This window comes from Equus quagga, chromosome 12 (assembly GCF_021613505.1).
Source record: "Equus quagga isolate Etosha38 chromosome 12, UCLA_HA_Equagga_1.0, whole genome shotgun sequence".
In the NCBI taxonomy this organism is placed as follows: Eukaryota; Metazoa; Chordata; class Mammalia; order Perissodactyla; family Equidae; genus Equus; species Equus quagga.
The window spans coordinates 100,196,722-100,217,082 of NC_060278.1; the positions used below are offsets into that span (position 1 = coordinate 100,196,722).

Here is a 20,361-nt window from a genome sequence, read left to right on the forward strand (position 1 = left end):
TGAATGTCCATGTGCATTTATTTCTGTTTATTGTCTCTCTCCCCAGGAGGTCAACTCCACCCGGGTAAGTCTTTGTCTGTTTGTTCATCGCTGTGCCCCAGTGTCCAGGCCAGAGCCTGGTACACACCAGGTGCAGTAAACATCACGCACTCACGGATGGGGATCAGCCAACATAATCTGCTGCATGAGGACGATTCCTCATCAAATCGTGGCTCTCCTCCAAGTGTTTGGAGCAGATGCCAACATTAATTCACTGCTCAGGTGACAAAGCCCCCCATCCTGGGTCCAGGGCTGGGGGGAGCTGGGAACGGGGGTAGGGGTGGGGCCGCACACTCCGGCTCCTTCCCCACTTCTCCAGCCAATCAGGAAGCACGAGGCAGCCGAGGGTAAGTAGACTCTTGCTGCTTTGTTATAAATATATTATGTACATCCAAAACCTGACATTAAAATATTACTCCGTGTTACAGAAAAGATATTAAGGCTTTCTATTATTTACATTAAACAAGCAAGCACCTTTAAAAAAAAACTAAAACTAAAAAGCCCCATTCTTCCTTCTCTGGCATACCCCTGGCCAGAGGGGACACTGTGTCCCCCTTTCAAAGGACAAGACCCTGGGAAGACATCCTCCTGACTAGAAACATCAGCTCTGACAGACGGGGGCGGGTGGGGGCGGGGGTCCAGACCTGGGCAGGAAATTCTGGCCTTTCCTGGCCGGCTGCCCTCGACTCTTGCTGCGCTTTGCCATCCTTGGGTGGACAGGCGAGGCTGAAGGTGGTGGCCGGGGCTGTCACCCATCCAGGCCTTTGGGGTCAGTTTGCAGAGCCATGGCAGGGCCATGCTCCAGGGACACTGAGGTGCGCCTGGGAGCTCCCAGACCACTGCAGGCAGACAAGGAGGGACGATAAGACAACTCGGTGGTCCCAAGGCCAGCCGTGCTGCAGGGCTGCCCAGCGGGGCAGGGGGCCCCAGGGGTGCAGGGAGCGGTGGAGCCCCCCCACCGAGGGAGGCTGGCAGGGTGGGGATCCTTTTCTGCAGAGTCAGGCTTGGCAGACAGAGCAGCTCGGGTGGCCGGGAGGGGCCGAGGAAAGAAAATGAAAAAGAGGAAATGAAAAATCAGTGGCTCAAGTATTCTCTGTGACTAGGGGTGGGCTGGGGGTGCCCGGGCCCAGCCCAGGAGGCATCCTCTCCACCTGGAGGGGCCGGCGAGAGGAGGCTGGAATTTGGCAGATGGCTTCGGTCTGGGGGTGCTGGGGAGGGTTGGCAACAAGGTGGCAGGCTCGGACGAGCTATTTGATCTTCTGCGCCCACTTCATGTCATCCGCCCGAGGCTTCTCGCCCGTCAGGCCCTGGATGAGGTCCTCCAGGCGTCGCCAGAAGCCTATCTTCTCCAGAGGGTAGTTGAGCCAGCCTGTGGTGGAAACAGAGCACAGGGCGGTGGGTTGAATGGGAGAGCAGCAGGCGAGGGGGTGGAGAGCTGCCCTGCCTGGGACACGAGTGACGAGTGACGTGATGGGGAGTGAGTCTGCAGAGGGCAGGGGACAAAGAGTGACGGAGGCATCTGGGGATGGGGGCCTCCCACCAGGGGCTTAGTGAGGGGCAGCTCAGACACACCTTCATCCCCTCACTCATTCCTTTCTTACTGAGCGCTCACTACATGCCAGGCACGGTGGCAGCTTTTCTTATCCCTTGGCTCAAATGCCACCTCTTCCAGGAAGCCTTCCCTGACCACCACTTCAGCAGCACTCCAGGCCTGTCACATCACCCTCTTTTATTTCCTGATAGCCTTTATGATAACCTGTAACCATTCTCTTTCATTCACCTCTTCCCTGTTTTGTGTGGGTTTTTCTCTCCAGCCTCCAACTAGAATGTTAGCTCCTAACAGCACAACCCCATGTTCTTTCACTGTTGATCCCAGCGCCTAGAATGGTGTCTGGCACATAGTAGGTGATCACGAAATACTGCTGACAGTCCTATTTACCTTGTATTACAGCCTCCCACCGAACCACCAGGTAGATACTGTTATTAGTCCCATTTTCCACACGAGAAGACTGAGGCTTGTGGGGGGTGTCCCGATTACTATGCGGCCAAACCAAGACTGATCCCAGGCCTGCTGAGCAGTCAACTGATCTCTGAAACAGCCTCAACTCAAACCCTCCATCTGCCCTCAGAGTGTGATTTCAGGACGGGCCAAAAATATTTTTTGTGGCTCTCAAGTTGTATCTCCAGAAAGACAAAAAGAACAAAATAAAAACAAAACAAACACAACAAAAACCAAAATACAAGTAGCTGCAGCTCAAGGAGTACCTACTATGTGCCAAGCACTTTGCATCTGCCATCTTGCCATGCACACCCCAGCCCTGGGGAGGTGGTTTCTGGAGGTGGCTGCAGCCCCATTTGGTGGATGAAAAAATGACATCCAGGGAGGCTGTGAGTCTCAAGACACATATGGAGGAGCCGACAAGTGAAGCTGAGCTGGCCTGACTAGACAGCACCCCCGATATACTTAAGCTTGAAAGACCCCCTCAGGCCCCAGAAAACTGCCTGGCTCCCCTCACCTCTTTGGCACTGGCCCTTTCCTCCCAAGGGCATGTGGGTCTCCTGACATGTTCCTGCCTCAGGGCCTTTTCATTTGCTGTTCCCTTTGCCTGGACCATCTGTCCCTATTTATCTGCAGGGCCCCGCCCACACTTCTTCAGATTTCTGAAGACCTTGTGTGAACAGCTTCCCTCCCCTGCCCCGGCCGCCATGACTCTCTGCCCTTCCCCCTGCTTTGTCTCCTCACAGCACCTCTCAGGGCTGGCGGCCTCTCTCCTCTCTGCCATCACTCTCCCCTCACGCCCTCCACTCCAGCCACAAGAGCCTCTGTGCTGTTCCTCAAACAAATCAGGCATGCATGTTGCTGCCACAGGGCCTTTGTACCTACTGTTCCTGCTGCCTGGAGGGCTCCTCCTCCAGGTCTGCATCACTCTTTCTGTTCAAATGTCACCTGCTCAGCAAAGGCCCCCAGTTCCTTCTCCTGCCCCCTGCTTTATCTTCCTCCACAGCAGTTAGCACCATCAGGTGTAGGACTTATTTATTTATTGTCTGGAATGTCCCCTACTAAAGGTGAATGCCACGAAGGCAGGGATTTTTGCCTGTTTTGTTCAGTGTTGTGTCCTAAGCCCAGAGCAGTGTCTGGCGCATAGTAGGTCCTCAGTAAATATTTGCTGGAGGGATGGGATGGTCCATGAGGTGGTGGTGGGGTGTCTGTCTTGTTTACTGCTGTGTCCTCAGCACCTAGAATAGTGCCCAGCACATAGTAGGTGCTCAATAAATGTGTGCTCTGTGAGAATGTTCTGGCAGGGCAAGGACTGCATGACCTCCCATGTGACCTCTGCCCTCCTGACCCTGAAGACAGATCTGCAGCCACAGCAGGGGCGGCTCATTCCACGCCACCCTACAGCCGCACCTGTAGTGATGCAGAAGTAGGTCTCATGGGGCGAGACGTGGTGGATGCGATGGTGTTTACGTGGCAAGATGACATGCCAGTCCTGCAGGAAGGTGACCCAGTGTGGCAGCCCGAAGTACGTGTGTGACCACTTGTGGATCTGGTTGGTGAAGGTGATGAGGATGACGAGGCAGAAGACGAAGCACTCCCAGGGGTACAGCTGCTCCAGGGTTTCTGCAGGGGGGACAGGGTGGGTGCCCACAGGGCCCACACGGTGTCACATAGGCTGGGGCCACCATCAGCCTGGCCCTTAGCACTCGCTGGGCAGCTCCCATCCCAGGACAGCACCGGGGCCCCCTCCCACCTCCCACAGGGCCTCAGCCAGCTCAGACTCCCCTCTGGGCCTCAGCCTCCCCTTCTGCAGTGGGCAGACAGCGGAGCAAGCACAAGCAATCATTAAGAACGTGGGCTCCAGAGTCGGCAGAGCTGGGTTCAGATCCCCCCTCTGACGTTTCTTGGCTGTTTGTGGTTGGGTTGGTGATTCTGCCTCTCTGAGTCTTAATTTCCTCATCAATAAAATGGGAATAAGTCTTGGTTGAGGTTCCCTGGAAGCAGAGCCTGAGACAAGGATTCACATGCACGTGATTTATCTGGGCCTGGGGGGGAATCCTCTCTTCTGGAAAAGCATGAGGGAGTGAGGGAAGCAGGACAGGGCAGAAGACGAGCTGAGCAAAGATGGCGGGGCAGAGTCTCGTCTCAGCGGGATCCTGGGGGGCGCTATGGAGCATCAATGGCTCCACAGAGTTGGTCCCAAGCAGAGACGAGGGGGCTGGCCTTTCGTAGGCTTCTCCTGTCACTGGCTTCAGGCTTATCCCAAGGGGAGAGGCGGGTCCTGTCCTGGCCACTCTCAGAAGGGGCAGCTGGGAGCCGTTAGCAGCCACCACTCTCAGCAGCTGGGGGCTGGCGCAGCCCCTGGGGAAGAGGATGTGCTGGGGTACCAGAGCACCCACTGTACCGCCCAAACTCACATACGCACCCGGGTGTCGAGTTGTTGGAGAAATCCTTGGCATGGAGGAAGCACTCATCCACCCACCTTCCCACCACGTGACAGATGAGGTAACTGAGGCTCAGAGCAATGAAGGGACTTGCTTTGGGACAAATTCCCTCTCCAAAAGAGGCAGGACAGAGATCTGAACTCCGGACTGTCTGAGGTCACAGCCTATACTCTTCCCACTAAGCCAAGGCAGCAAAACCAGAAGCCCTCAGGGTCAGGCAGGTAACACAAATGAGCAAGGCGGGCTGGGTGTAGGACAGCAGGGAGTAGTGGGGACTGTGGCAAATAGGAGAGCATGTGTCCTGTCTAAAGAAGGTGGCCACAGCTCATCTCCAGCTCAGGGAAGCCAAGTGGGAACAAAGACCCAGGGTGTCCAGATCAGATTGTTCGGGAGAAGCTGGAAACACAGATCTTTATGTCAAATGTCCCCCTTTTATATGAAGGCAACTAACTAAAAATTTTTATAACACTGTGAGGGGTCAAACACACACACGAGCCACAGGAGGCTCCTGGAGGGGGTGTGCACATCTGTCCCTGTGGCCCCTGGAGCCCACCACCAGCTGGCGTGCTCACCGGGGCTCTGGGTGTGGAAATTGTAGGCCATGTTCAGCAGCGGCAACAGTGTCACCAGGCAGTTGTCCCCGTTGGTCTCGATGAAGTCGTGCCGTGTGATCGCCGTGGGGTCGATGTGATGCTCCCGGAAGGGGCGGATGAAGGCCTGGGGTGGGGGTGGGGATCCATGCGACCAGTCAGCCCGTGCTGGTCAGCCACTCTCCATGACCCCCTGCACACGCTCGACTGGGCTCACCTCCTTGCCTTCGGGATGCCAGAACTTTCCACCATGCCACTGATACAGATGCCACCCAGCCTTCAGGGCCTAGGTCCAGCAGCTCCAGCAGAAGATGGGTCAAAATGCCCTGGTGGGGACCTCGGCCTGGTACTGCCCCTCTTTGGGCCTCAGTCTCCCTACTGGGCTGTGAGGGGACTTGGAGACCATCCCCGCCCTTCTTCCCCACCCTAACACAGTTGAACAGATGCCTCACAGTGACAGGCAGGACCCTGTTTCTTCCCAGCATCCAAGCCCCTCCTGCTGGTACCAGCTCCCCCTCTTCTCTTAGTACAAGCTGTTCTGATGGGGCTGACCCCCCCCAGCTCCACCTAAGAGTGAGCACGTGACCCCGGCCTGGCCAATCACAGCATCCCATCCCTCCGGCCCCAGTGACGGGCTGAGGGATGGGCATGTGACCCAAGCTGGACCAATGGGAGTGAGCCATGGGACTGGCTGAGGGGAGAGCTCTCTGGCCACTGGGGGCTGAGCTGAGAGGATGGAAGCCAGGCAGCCACAGCCTTCCCGGCCGCCTCGTTGGTGGAAGCCTACACCGGAGAGAGGCCTGCAGGCGACGGCAGAGCCGGCCGTGGAGAGAGACTGCGTCCAGAGAATACGGTCTGTCCTGCCGGACCTGGCCCCGTCTTAATTTGGCTCTACTGAAATTTTCAGTACAGAATTAGTACTTTTGTTTGTTAAGCCAGTTTGTAATGGATTTTGTGTAATGAACAACCAAAAAAGTCTGACTGGTATAAGATAAGGTTCAATTAAAACAAACAAATAAATAGGCAGTGAGGTGCGGCAGGGCAGGCAAAGAGAACCAGACGTGGCCCCACATTCACGGGGTCCTGGGGAGGCAGACACAGCGCAGAGCTCTCTGACTGTCCTATGCTTGATGCTTCTGCTTCCAGAAAATCCCGGGGGATTCCTGTGCTAGTCTCGGAGGAGGGGCACGGGGTGGGGCTGGAAGGATGGTTCCCATCTTTTAGATGGGGAATCAGAGGCCCAGAGAGGACAGGGGACTGGTCCAAGGTCAGAGAGCCTGACCTCCTTCTGGAGGAGCCAGGCTGGGCTGCGGGTCTGGTCCACATACACACCTTCCCCACGATGGGCAGCTCCACGGAGCCCCAGGTGTCGGCTCCCCAGTGCACCAGGCCAGACAAGAAGTCAGCGATGAGGGCTCCTGCAACTGTGGACAAGGGCAGGGTGAGCAGGGGTGGGGGGACACACAGAGGGATGGCCACCCACCTCCCCGCCCCAAATCAGGAGTCACGCACGCACTCACCCGCTCACCTGCGCGTTCACTCACTCGTTAGGGGAGAGGGTCCCTTCCCTATTTGCATGTTTCTGCCCTGTGACTGAAGCCCTGGTGTGACACCCCTGGCCTCCATCTGTCCCCTCACGTGCTCTGCCTCAGGGGAGCCGCAGGGACTCACCTGCTTGGTGAGTCTAGAGAGAATAAACTGGATGCTGGGATCAGCCCACCCTTCCCCTATCAGGCGCTGACTGTCCCGTGTCCCTGAGCCCCAGTTGCCCCACATGGGGAAGCCTGCTCTGCTCCAGCACGGCCGGTGACTAGAGGGAAACCTCCTTTCAGGGTGGGTGTCAGAGCATCTTTTGTGCAGACAGAAGCCATGCCCTCCCCCACCTGGCTTTTATCAACAATAAACACGATAATTTGGCCTCCAGTAGCCTTTTCCTTATCTTTGTTCTCAGTTTGTTCAGAACTGGGTGGTGTCCCCTCCGAGACCCCAACACCACTCACTCACTTGAGGGCTCAGGATAATACAGAGGTTAAAAGCTGTCAGGCCTGGACTCAAATTCCAGCTGTCACTCACTGGCTGTGTGACACTGGGCATGTTACTTCACCTCTCTGTGCCCTAGTTTCCTCTAGATAGATGGGAATGATGATTTAAAAAACATAGTGGCTACCATTCCTGAGCACTTTCTCAGTGCCAGACGCCAGTGCTTTACATGCTCGATCTCAGAGGCGTCCCACAATCTGTTGGAAATTGATACCATTTTAATTTTTATTCTCACTTTACAGAGGAAGAAACAGGCTTGGAGAACAGAAGCCACCAGACTGAGGTGGCATAGACGGCAAGGGGCAGGGCTGGGCTCTTAACCTGTCTTGAGATCCAAATCGAACACAGCAGGATGCTGCCACGCTTGTACACTTGGGGAGACTGAGGCAGAGTGGCCAGCAACCTGCCAGAGGTACCACACCCGAGCCATCCCCCGTCAGTCCCCTCGCACACCCTTACACGCCTCTGGGTCTTTGCACTGTTGCTCCCTCTGCCCGGAACATTCTTTCCCAAAGGTGACACAGCTCACTCCTTACTTCCTTCAGGCCTTTGCTCAAAGTCCTCTGGGGACCCCTGATCTAAAACTGTGGCCACTCCCGCCTTCCAGTGCGTCCATCTCTCGTCTTTCCTTTTCCAGAGCACCTGTCACCCCGGACTTCCTTTTTGTTTGTCTATTGTGTCCCCACGAGAATGTCAGCCCCACCAAGGCAGGGAGTTCCGTCTTCTGTTGATGGCCGAATCCGGTTCCTGGCCCTCACTGGGGTTCAGTAGATATCTGATGAATTCATCACGTGCAGCACCACGGCCGGTGCTCAGCACACGGAGCCCTCAGGACACATTATTCTTGCTGTTACTCAGTCATTTAGTCGATCAAGCAACATTCTGCAAGGACCTACTGTGTGCCAAGCTCTAGAGCCAGAGATGCACAGACACTGAGCTCACTATCTCCAGGGGCAGAGATCCAGGGGTGGAGGTGGGGGGGAGTGGTTCCGAGTGGTGAGTGCCGGCTGGGTCATGTGACTTCAGGCCGACCCTTTCCTTCCCTCCCCAGACTCGGTTTCCTGGTGTGAATTTGATGTCCGAGGCCCAGCTGGGCCATTTAAGGTTCTCTCAGTTCCGCTAGGGCCTCAGCTGCTTGTGACAGGGTGACAGGGGACCAGGGCTCGAGAGCAAGGGGGCAGGGGGAGCGTGCGGGTCATGCAGACGTGCAGTTCGATGGCCGGGCCTGCAGTGAGGGCAGCTGTGACCAGAGACTCTCCAGAGGCCTCGCATGTCCCGCCCCACGGATGCCAAATGTGGGAGGGACGGGGGGGGGTGGGAGGCACAGCAATATGCAGGCACCTGCGAGCTCCTGTGACAGGGGCTGGCGGGCAGGTGGGCACGTGCATGTGGAAGCCCAAGGACAGGCTGTAGGGTGACAAGGCACAGGTGGCTGGGCTGGGGAGAGGCTGGGCTCCTCGGTAACGATGCTGGGAGGGTGGCCCAGGCTGAGGGCTGGGGGAGGCTGGGGAGACAGAGGCCAAGGGCTGCCACACTTGCTGTTCCTCCACCTGCCCCCCACCCCTCCCTGCAGACCCCGGGCGCCCGCTCCTCCTCAGCTTCCAGCTCAGGGCAACCAGCACCCAAACACCCTGGCTAGAGGCGTCCTCTCAGGCAGGTGCTCTCGGTCACATCTCCCTGCTTTTCTCTGTCACACTTGTCACCACCTGGGATGGCCTCATCGATTGTCCCCACTTCTTGGATGAGGGCGGGGCTCAGAGAACTGGATCACCTGCCCCCCAGACCCATGGCATGGAAGTGATAGCCGTGGGTAGGGAAGAGGAGGGTCACCCTGCCTCCCAGACCAGCACCCTTTCACGCCCTAAACGGCACCTCGGTAGGTCCAGGGGCATTAACAGAGCTCCTGCTGCATACCACAGGATGCTGTGCACACGCTGTCTAGCAGGAGGGACGAGAGGCCACATGGCCAAGGGCTAAGGTGGACCTAGACCAAAAGTCGGGGGCCTCATCTCTTGCTACCATATTGCTGTGTGACCCTGGGCAAGCCCCTTGCCCTCTCTGGGCCTCAGCACCTTCACTTGCATAGTGAGGGGTCAGCTGAGGTGCCTCCTGAGGCCCTGTCCTGATAGCTGTAACTAATGCCGTGCCTAAACACTGCCTTCACGAGAAGGCAGCCCCCCAGCAGGCACCCTAATGCCCCTTAATCTCCCACCCCCCCCCATTCCATGCAACCACGGATCTGCTTCCCATCAGAGACCGCTTTTGCCTATTCTGGAACTTCCTATCAATGGATGCATGTGGTATGTGCTCTTGGATCCAGGTTCCGTCACTAGCACGATGCTTCTAGAGTCATCCGTGGAGCTGTGTGTTATCAGGACGGCATCCTTTTCATTGCCGAGTAGTATTCCCCTTCCTGGACGTGCCACAGCGCTCATCCATGTGGTTGCTGGATGTCTGGGTTGTGTCCAGGTTGGGACTCAAGCTGCTGTGAACACTCAGGTACAGGCCTGTGTGCAGACATTCACCCTCGCTGCCTTTGGTCCGGACATCAGCTATTTATTTACCTATTTTTTACTTGACATTTATTGAACACTTAGTACCAGGCCCCCTGCCAGCACCTTAAATGTTTTATCTCTTTTAATCCCTAAACTGTACCAAGGCCAGTCCTAAGCCGGTTACATATCTTATCTCCTTAATCGTCCTAAGCATTTAATCCTTACAGATGACAAGAACGATGATAATAAGAACAATATTATAAAGACAACATACGTGATAAAGGTCAGCACTGGAGTGTTTCCTGTGTGCCAGGCCCTATGTCAAAGGTGTTAAAAATGGCATCACTGGGGAGCATAACGCCCCACACCTTAACTGTGGCTGCGCAGTGACCTCCTTCCAAAGGGCACACAGCATGGAAGCGGAGGACTGTGACCGGGTCGTGGAGACCCCCGGCAGACACCACCAGGGTCAGCGGTCAAGGTCAGCGCCACATGCAAGTGCTGCTGACACCCCCCCTCGCTGTGATGTCATGGAAGCGGCACCCCACCTCTGAGTGCTTCCTCCCCAGCACACAACCAGGCTGGGCCAACGCCAGACAGGCGCCAGCAGAGGGCACCCGACCCAGCAGCAGCTTGCCTCCAGCTGTCACGGGAAGGCTCACGGGGGACATGACAGCTCAGGGTCATGCGGAGTCCCGGATGGGATCCTGGGACAGAAGAAGGACGTGAGGTAAAAACTAAGGAAACCTGAATAAACGGTGGACTTCAGTTCAGAATAATGTATCCATGTTGGCACGTGAACTGTAACAAGTGCAGGATACTAATGCGAGGTGTGACATGTTAACAGGGCCAACTGGGGGCAGGGGGCATGTGGAACTCTGCTCATTTTCTGTAAACCTAAACTGTTCTAAAAAAAAAAAAGCCTATTTTTAAAAAGGGTATTATCTCACTCCATGTCCACTGTGATGGGCCCTGCGCAACCCAACTTCCCAGAGAGGAAGCGACACTGGGAGGATAAGGACCGTGCAGAGTCATGTGGCAGCCGGGGCGGTGGGGGCTGCCGGTGAGGGCCATTTGCACGGCCACGGAGCCTTCCTGTCCAGGTCTGGGCACAGGCAGTGACTTCAGTCACCTGCCATCCATCAAGGAAACGGGTGGGCGTAGGCAGAGCCTGCAGCACGGTCCCACATTGTGCGCCCCCACGTTGCTATGGTCGGTGGCTTAGATATTGCTCCTCTCTCCGAGCCTCAGCCTTGTCATCCGTCAAATGACCAGCACCTGGTCCTTTCAGGCTGCTGCGTGGGGAGGGATGTGAGCTTCGCACAGAGGTTAGAATGGGAGAGGAGGAGCCTCCCTGTCCTGGGGAGCAGCGGGTGGCTGTTTCTAGAGCAGGCCTCCAGGACCCAAGCCTGCCGCCTGGGGCCGTGTCAGTGGGGGCAGGGCTGGCGGAGGCAGCCACACAGAAGCTTCTTTGTCCCAGCGTGGCTCTGGCTTGCCCAGGGCGGCTTCAGCCTGGTTCCCGCCCTGTCTGCAGGCCACTGTGTGGGGATGGGGATGACTCACTGACCCTCAGACAGTCCCTGGGCTGTCACAGGTCACCCAGCTGGGCCTCCCTGGCCCCTGCCCACCTCAAGGCCTGGTGTGGAGACAGAGTGGCTGAGACAGCAGCGGAGAGTGCTGAGGGCTGGTCCCTGTGGTCCGGGAGCCAAACCCCATCTTTGCCACCTTTCCGCTCAGAATCACGCGGAGACTCCTCACCTGACCTACTGGGTGGGGCGGGCCGTGACCAGAGGCCTGTGACTGCTGACCTCATCACCGACCTTTGCACTCACGCCCCGCTGCCTGAACCGCCGCCCCTCCGCCAGCCTGCCAGAAAACTCCTACTCACTCCTTCCAGGACCAGCTCACAGCCCCTACCCTTCTCTCCACCTCCCCAGAGGGCAGCAAACAGCACACAGTCACTCACGCATTCACGACAACGCTGCCCTTGTCAAGGTCGCTTAGGACCTCCACGTGGCCAGACTCGGTGGTCCCCTCACCACCCCATCTCACTGGTCTGCTCGGTGGCTGCTCCTAGCTGACCCCCAAGTCTTCTGGAGACACACTGTCCTCTTAGCCTCCGCATCCCCTCCTGGCTCCTTGGTGGGTTCTTCCTCCTCTCCCCAGCCCGGAAGACAGGAGGCCTCGGCCTCTGTGCACACTCAGCCCCTGGGGGCACTCCGCCAGCCTCTGGGCTTCAAAGGCCATCGCTACTGAGATTCCCACCTGCAGCCGCGGCCCCTGCCTCCAGTCTGGGACTTCCAAGCCAGGTCGACACCTCCCTTTGGCTCTCAGGCCAGACCTCAAGGATCTCCCCTCAAGCCAGCTCCTCAGACCGTGACCCGTCTCTGCCATCAGCAGCCCCACCGCCTCCATCACTCAACCCGAAGCCTGTGAGTGGCCGCTGACCCCTCCCTCACGGCTCACCGTGCACAGCTCGCCCAGGATTGGACAAATTTTGCCACCTTCACTGCCCGCCCGGGTCTGCCACCCTCTTCACCTCCTCTCTGGACCTCTTTATCCCTCCTCCCTCCTCCCTGCAGCATCAGATGACGTCAGCTTCCCCTGGTAAACTCACCAGTGGCTTCTCACAGCCTAGAGAAGAAAACCCTGAGTCCAGACCACAGCATTCGAGGCCCCATGTGATCTGTCCCCACTGCCTCCTGGAGCTGCCACCAGCTACTTCTCCTTTGATCAATTTTCTCCAGCCACACTGGCCCCCTCTCCAGGCCCCTCACATGGGGCACAGACCAGCCTCAGTGCCTTTGCACTTGCTGTTTCCTATGCCTGGAATGGCCCTCCCAGAGATGAGTGCCTGGCTCCCTCCCCGACCTCTTTCAGGTCTCTATGCAAATGTCGCTTTTCCAGAGAGGTATTCCCTGACCTCTCACCTCTTCTTGCTGGTCCCTGATCTTGATTTGTTTCCCAGCACTGCCTCATCTGTCTGAACTTATTAATTGGGCACCTTCTCATGCTTCCCCCCCGGCCCCGCCCCGGTTTCCAGGGCCTGCCGGGAGCACCGGAGCCTCTGGGGAGATAGTGCTGGGCTGGGGCAGGTGCTGTAGGCTGGCAGGATGCCTTCCCGCCCGCATGTTAGCACACAAATCAGGGCGGCTACTTAAACGGATTAGGGACTGTGCAAACACCACTATCAGGATTGTCTGCCCTTCTCAGCCCAGAGGCAAGGTGTGTGTGTGTGTGGGGGGGCTGGCATCACATGCAGTGGCCAGACAGCCAGGGATCTCCTGGGCCAGGGCTGGCAGCTCTGGTCCCAACCAGGGAGGGATGTGGTGCCCTGCTCAGGATGCCCCCTCTCCTGGTTTGGAAAACACACACCTGGGCTCTGAAGCTGCATACCCTTTCCCAAACCGGGCCCGCCACCTGGAACCCCCTTTTTTCCAATGCTAACTGGAGGTTGTACTGCCCCCGGGATGAGTCCGTGGTCTGGGAGCCAGGCAGGTCTGGAAACGTGACCCCAGACGCTGCGGCTGAGGGCCAATGGGCAAGTCACCCAGCCTCGCAGAGGATGGGGACAGACCTCCTCAGGGTGGCCGCCAAGGGTTAAAGAGCCCAGCGTGGGGCCTGACGCACAGCAGGAGTTTGGGAAACAGCCATTGTTAAAGTGATCACTGAGCGGAAGGAAGGTCCAAGCCCCGGTGCGTGATGCTGGCGGGGTCCCCTCACCTCTGCTGTCGTTGGCCCTCTCAGCGGTTATGCATGCCTGCACTTTGCCCTCACAGCAGCCCTGGGAGGCAGGTGCTGTGAGCAGCCTCGCTTTACAGATGTGGAAAATGAGCTCAGAGATGCAATGACACTTGTCCAAGGCCACCCAGCCAGGAGGTGGTGGAGCTCGGAATCCAGGTCGGCAGGGGCCTGCTGGTAACCGTCCCCGGATGGGGTTCAGGGCTCACACTGTCTACTTACTGGCCTTGAATGTGATGCTCCGGGGAAGAGAGGCCGGAGGTGGAAGTCTCTCTGACCCCTGGGTGGAGGGGGTGCGTCTGGCTCCTGCAGGCAGGGCCAGGCTCCCCAGCACTGCATGCGTCAGCCTCCCCTGCTCCAGCCAGTCCAGCCCCCAGCACACGCCCACCCCGCCCGGACGCAGAAGGCTCCCTAGCGGCCTGAGCACTATTGGCGCAGGCAGCCAGAATGCTTTTAATGAGGTTGTGGGAGCTGAACACGTAGGGAGGGCCGGGCGGACCAAGGACACAGCTGCCCTCCGCCCGGAGCCCGGGACCGGGGAGGGGATGTGCGCCTGCGTTAGAGGGAAGAGGGGCAGGTGGTGGGCGGAGAGGAAGGAAACGGAGTCACCCCAGGACCTGGGAGTGGAGACAGTGAATTGAGAACTACATTGTGAGTCTGGCCTGAGGTGTGACTCTGGCTGGTCCCTTCTCTGAGCCTCAGTTTCCTCACCTGGAATAGGATGCCAAGTGTAGCATCTACCTCCCAGGCTGTGGATGGGCGAGGACGGACGGACGGAAACGCTCCACAGGGACTGGTAAGTTGCAGCCTGCTCATTCCTTCACTCACTGAGCCCATAAATACTGTTCCAGCACCTGCTGCGCGCCAGGCCTGGCGCTTGGGGCGGGGACACGGCAGTGAACCACAAAAATCTCTAACCCCAGGGAGCTGACATTTGAGTGCAGGGAGACAGATAACGAACAAAGAAAGATATTGTGTAACAGAGCAGATGAGGGGTGGCCTGTGATGGGGCTGCTATCTTCAAGGGGTAATCAGGGAGAGCCTTCCTGAGGAGGTGGTCTCTGACTAGAGACCTGGATGAGAGGGTGAACCATACAGGTGTTTGCGGGAAGAGACTTCCAGGCCCAGGAACAGCATATGCAAAGGCCCTGAGGCGGGAGTGTGTTGGACAGCACACGGTGGAGGCACAGTGATGAGGCCAGTGTGGCAGGAGCAGAGGGAGCCAGAGAAGAGTCAAGGGACATGAGGTCTGAGGAGGAGCCGGGCCAGCCCGTGCTGGGGGGTTGGTGTTTTATTCCATGTGTACAGGGGAGTGGCGTGACCTCACTGGGTATCTAACAGGATCTCTCCGGCCGTCGGCAGAGAATGCACAGTGGGGGGCAGAGGTGGAGGCAGGGAGACCAGGGCAGAGAATAGTCCAGGTGGGAGGGGACGGAGGCTGGGCCAGGGTGGGGACAGTGGAGGTGGAGAGAAGGCTGGATTCTGGATGCATTTTGGAAGCAGTGCCAAGAGCACTTGATGATGGTTTACACGTGGAATGAGAGAGAGAGGGGAACGGAGGCTGACACCCAGGTTTCTGGCCCAAGTGACAGGAAGGCCACGGGTGCCCCTGACTGAGACGGGAGGCGGGCTCCCAGCATGGGCTCCATCGCACGCAGGCAGGCACACAAGCAGGCACACCCACACACGACACATGCGTGCAAGGTGCCATCAGAGTGGCGCAGACACCAGGTAGGTCCCCGGCCCAGGGGAAACTGAGGCAGGCAGAGGGGCCATGGGCACTCACCGACACCCAGCATGATGAGGGGCGTGTGCTCCCAGCGGGCCAGCAACAGGAGGTGGACCAAGTTGTGGGCGATGAGGCTGAAGCACAAGACCACACAGCACCACTCCTGGAAACGCTTGCCTGCAGGGAGAGGAGGCGGGAGGTGAGCGTGCGCCCGAGCGGAGGCCCACAGCCAGAGGGCGGGGCCCCACGACAGACAGGCCCTAACCTACCCACTTCACAGACGATGTCACTGTGTCACTGAGACCCAGAGAAGGAGAAGGGCCTGGCCAGGTCATACACTCGGGACCGGCCGCATTAAACCAGGCACAGGGCCCTTCTGAACACAGGTCCCTCTGCACAGCTCACATGCCCAGGAAGCCGGCTTGGCACATGCCAATTCTTTGGCACATAGGCCAAAATGTTGGTATCCTGGGGTCCTTTGGGCTCCCTCTGGAGACACCTGAGGGAACTTTAATGCACTTTTTTTTGTTTGTTTTTGGTGAAGAAGATTGTCACTGAGCTAACATCTGTGCCAATCTTCCTCTATTTTATGTAGGATGCCACCACAGCATGGCTTGATGAGTGGTGTAGGTCCACACCTGGTATCTGAACCTGTGAACCCTGGGCCACCAAGGCTGGGCATGCAAACTTAACCACTGCACCAGTGGGCTGGCCCCAACGTCCTGCTTTTCAAACTGGCATCATGGCATCACCTGTCCCCTTTTGTAGGTAATTATTTGGAGGTAGAGGCTACAAACAGCTTTTAAGCCCAGAGGTTCAGACCCTGCCCCACCTCCATCCAGCAGGGCTCCAGCAACGAGTCAGGAATTCAGGAGAAACAGCGCCTTGGGTACCACTGCTGGGGCTTCTGCCAGGAGCGGGGGGTCTGGCAGCAAGCTGTGGGGAAGAGGCAGTGCAGACAAGGGTCTCAAACTCTCCAAGTCTCCAGGGGCTGGCAGGTGAGGCGGGCTGGGTGGGGACAGTGGGAAACTGAAGCACGTGCGCCCTTTCTAAGGGAGTGGCCACTGAGTGGCCCACTACTGCCGGGAGAGGGCGCCCGGGGGGCTGGAGCTGCTAACTCCCGAGAGAAGCTGGACATCAGGACGTGGGTGGGAAACCTCCTCTTTAAACGCTGCCACATTTTTAACAGGCACGTGAGCTCTGACAAGCTGATTCACCCACTGCAGTTTGTCCGAGGTGTCGAAAGACCAGAAATCACCAAGTGTCCGCTGCCTGGGGGATCAGCCCAGTTAATTGAGTCCATGGCATCTCTGCAGCCTGGACAAAGCCTGGGCGGGTGTTTCCATGTGGATGTGAAGGATGCCCAGGACGTACAGGAAAGGGCAAAAAGCTAAGTGCCAAACGGCAGCCATTTATGTACAAAAGAAAAAGGCCTTTACAGTCAAGACAGGCTTTTTACTCACTCCTTCTTGAATTTAAAATTTGCGAATGTACTACTCCATCAAAAATCTCTTCTTGTAATTGTAAATTAAAATTAAAAAAAAAATAAAAGGAAATTAAAACCCTGTGTGGGTGACACAGAATGTGTGACAGGGCCCCTGGGAATATTGTTTTCTCAGGCAGCTGGTCCCAAGGGCATGGAAGACCCTTAATAATAAGAATTTTCTTATCATTAGTGTTTAACATCTACTGAGCAGTTACTTTGTGCCGGGACCCGCCGAGGTGATGCTATTTTGCAGATGAGAAATCTGAGGGTCAGAGTGGTCCCAAGGAAGTAGCCCAAGACCACTGTATCTGGTTAGCTACAGACCAGGATCCTATGGCCAGAGGGTCTGGCTCCTGAGACCCTGCTCTCACCCAACCCTGTCCTGCTCCTGCTGTCCCGGTCTCTCCCTCCTTACGGCCCTGAGGATGTTCTGGGTCAGGCTCACCTTAAAGAACAGGGCCAGGCAGGCCCCTGTGAGTGATTAACAACCAGAAGGGGCCAGGACAGATAAGAGAGTCCCTCCTGCGTCTGTCTTCTCCTCTCTTTACTGCTCTGTGCCTGTGGTTCCCTTCACCCCCTCCGCACCTGGCTGACTCTGGTACTGCTCTTGCAGATCTCAACCTGGAACCTCTACCTCCAGGAAGCCATCCATGATTACCTCCTCTGACTCCTGGGCTCTCCCAACACAGGGCCCATCATGTCGGACTGTCACTGCCTGTATAACGTGCGTCTTCCCCTACCCAAAAGTGAACTCAGAAGGCCCAGCATCGTGTCTGGCTTGCTCGCCAGGGCCCTGGCACACAGTTGGGGTTCAATAAATGCTTGTGGGATGAGCAAATTCCCAACCATGATCCTAAAGGAAAACTGCCAGGCTCTGTGTCCGGGGCTCCCCTCACCAAAGCACCTTGGGAAGGAAAGAGGAGGTGTCCCATGATTCCTGACAGGGAAACGGGCTCAGAGAGAGAGAAAGGGCCTTGCCAGGTTACACGAGAGCACGCTGCACCCTGAGTCAGAATCAAAACAGCCATCCTCCCCACGCCCCAAGAACAGATCCAGGCTCAGAGGGGGGAAGGGACACACCCAGGGTCCCTTTGGCCCCCTCTCGCACAGATGAGGACACTGAGGCCCAGAAGGGGAAGGACCCCACCAGCGTCACACAGCAGCAGAAGCAGCCTAGGGTGCCTCACTTCCTACTTCTCAGTCAGGGGCTGTTTCTCTTGGCCCACATGGCCTTGATGCCCCACCAGCAGCAGCCTGGGGTCACCCCAGTCAGGCCCCCCGGGGCCTTCCCCTTTCTGGTTCCTGTTTTTGGCCAGGGCCTGGGGCTCAGCTGCAGGAAGCCTGGGGAAGGGGGCGGCAGGGGATGAGGGACAGCCCATCCCTCAGTGCCCACGGCCTGCCTGCCCACCCCCAAGCTGCGGGGACACCCAGGGAGGCCTGGCACGGCTGGGGGCCAGGTGTTTCCCACATCAGAGATGCTGCAGACCCTCTCCCTCCAGCATATTTTGCTCTCAGTTTTAACAAAATTAGCTACCCTTTAACAAAACCACATAAAACTCCTAGTTTCCCACTTCCCTTGAGAACACAGGACTCTGGTCACCCCGGGCCTGAGCAGCAGAGGCTGCCCCCTCAGATGGGGCAAGAGGTCCTGGTTCACCCAGGTCCCCTGCCCTCCTCGCTGCCTCACACTGGGTGGCTTTCCCCGGTGGCAGTCCTGGCCGGGCGCCTGCAGTCATCTGAGACTCTGAGCACAGTCTCTCATCCAAGGCTCAATCTCTCCAGGGAGGCGCGGTGGCATCCTGCTTCCGGAGGAGGAAACTGAGATTCAGAGGGTGAAAGTGAAGAGCTGGGTTTGGATCCCCGGCTCCTAAATGGGACACGTTAGCCTGTCCGGGGCTGTCCTGACTCCAAAGACAGCCCAGCTCTCTCCCCATGCCATGGAGAATGTCCCGCAATCTGAATATTTTCCCATCTAAACTCTCGCTCTGACCTCTGGAATCCAGATCCTTCTACAGACCAAGTGCCTCAACTTTGATCCATAAAAAATACATCTGTATACTAAGTGGCCTTCACTGAGCTCCTGCTACAGGCCAGGTACAGAGCCCGGGACCATCTCAGTTGGCCCTCGCTGTACGCTGTGGGCTGGGGACCACGTGCCCCATCTTTCGGAGGGAGAATTAGGCCTGGAGAGATGAAGTGACTTGTCTAAAGTCACGGCGTGGACAGTCAACCTGGCAGGGGCTGTGTGGTCAGGCGTCTAAATGGTGTCACTTTACAGATGGGCAGACTGAGGCCCAGAGAGGGGATGGGCTTTGCTCAGGACACAAGAGCTCAGGCCACCTCTGGCAAAGCGCTGGGGCCTTGGTTCCCGAGCAGGCCGTGGCCTGGCCAGGTCCGTGGTCTGGGCCGAGTGACAGCCGGGACAGCCTGTTGGCCCGGGGGTGGTGGTGTGGAGGGCTTGGAGGCGCCAGGCCTCGGGCCGTCTCTGCTTTCCTCGGGGCCAGCCACAGGCAAAGCTTGGCCTCAGGCCGACTCTTTCCGGAAGTTCAGTCAGAGAAGCCCTGACTCACCTACGCTTCTGACAGTCGGGGCCACCAGGAGCCCCTCGGCGTCAGGGAGGTGGGGGGACAGGAGGTCGGGAGAAGGTAGGGACCGGAAAGGGAGGAAGAGAGACAGACAGAGACGAGAACAGGAGCCAGAGATGCAGAGAGACGAGAAACAGACAGAAGGAGAGAAAACCCAAGACAGGGAGAGATAATAGAGAGACAAATAGAGAACAAGAGAAAGCATGGCCAGGGAGAAGGAAAAGCAACAAGAGTGAGGGAGGGAGACAGCTCGGGCCGGAGCGTGGCAGGGACCAGGCCTCCGTCCTCTGGCTTCAGTCACGCTCACTGGGGAGTGAACCTGGCTCAGCTCTGGACAGCAGGCTAGGAGCCCCACCCAGCAGTCCTGACACCCTCCACCTTTCCGCTGACCCCCACGCTGAGAGTCCCTGTGTCCCCCAGGGCAAGGGGCATCTATAGTTAGCCAGGGTGGGTGGACAGCAGGCTCGAGTGACCCCTCAGGATCCATCCACCCCGGGAGCCCAGGGCACCTGAGAAGTGGCGCACACATAGCCAGGTTTCAGGTGGCGCCTGCTGGGAAGCTGGACTATCTGCCTCACCCCAAGGCTTGCCCACGAGGCTGGGGGAGGCCTGCCAAGACCAGCAGGCCCGTCGCAAAGCCTGGCACCTGGGACAGGGCCGGCTGCTGCTGCAAAACCCCAACCCGGAGTGGAGTGGGCTGTGGGCCCCTCTGTGGCTCCCGGACCTGGAGGACCAGGCCCCAGCTCCTCAGCCAGACACTCGGGGCCCCCAGGATTGGCCCTCGCCCTTCCCTCCACCCGACACTGCCCTGAACTGGCCACTCACAGCTCCCCACAGACAGCAGGCCCGCGCTCTCCACCACCACCAGCATGCATGCTGCTCCGCTGACACGGGACCCGGCTCTCCCTCCTGCACGTCACCCTCGCTGGCTCACTTCCACGGTGAAGATTAAGAACACAGAACCTAGAACACCCCCCCACTGAGTGTTCTGGTTCTGCCCTGACACTCACCAGCTGTGTGACCGTGGGCAGGTCACCCTTTGCTAAGCCTCAGGAGACACTGTAACACGGATGGGGCGCTCAGGACGTGCCAGACACTTCAGGGAAAGCAAACGGATGCTGGCCCTGGACCTGCCCCTCGGGTGGGGGCAGAAGCAGGCCTAACCCGGGCAGGACAGGCATTAGGAAGAGCACAGATGGGGGGGTGGGCTATG

General features: G+C 57.9%; 1 protein-coding gene across 2 annotated transcripts in view; it reads right to left on the reverse strand.

Annotated features, from left to right (window-relative positions):
• Positions 1-20,361, reverse strand: part of PEDS1 (plasmanylethanolamine desaturase 1) — a 23,396-nt gene continuing 3,035 nt past the window's right edge. Inside the window, exons 2-7 of one of the 2 annotated variants that reach the window (XR_006891216.1) lie at positions 15,135-15,254; positions 6,405-6,496; positions 5,055-5,199; positions 3,449-3,661; positions 684-1,408; positions 1-437 (exon numbers count right to left, since the gene is read on the reverse strand). Coding sequence is in view for 1 of the 2 variants with exons in the window: in XM_046679734.1 (XP_046535690.1) it covers positions 1,287-1,408; positions 3,449-3,661; positions 5,055-5,199; positions 6,405-6,496; positions 15,135-15,254 (692 nt within the window). In the remaining variant the exon portion in view is untranslated. Of the gene's footprint in view, positions 1,409-3,448; positions 3,662-5,054; positions 5,200-6,404; positions 6,497-15,134; positions 15,255-20,361 lie in introns of both variants that reach the window. The other variant, XM_046679734.1, reaches the window with a different exon arrangement.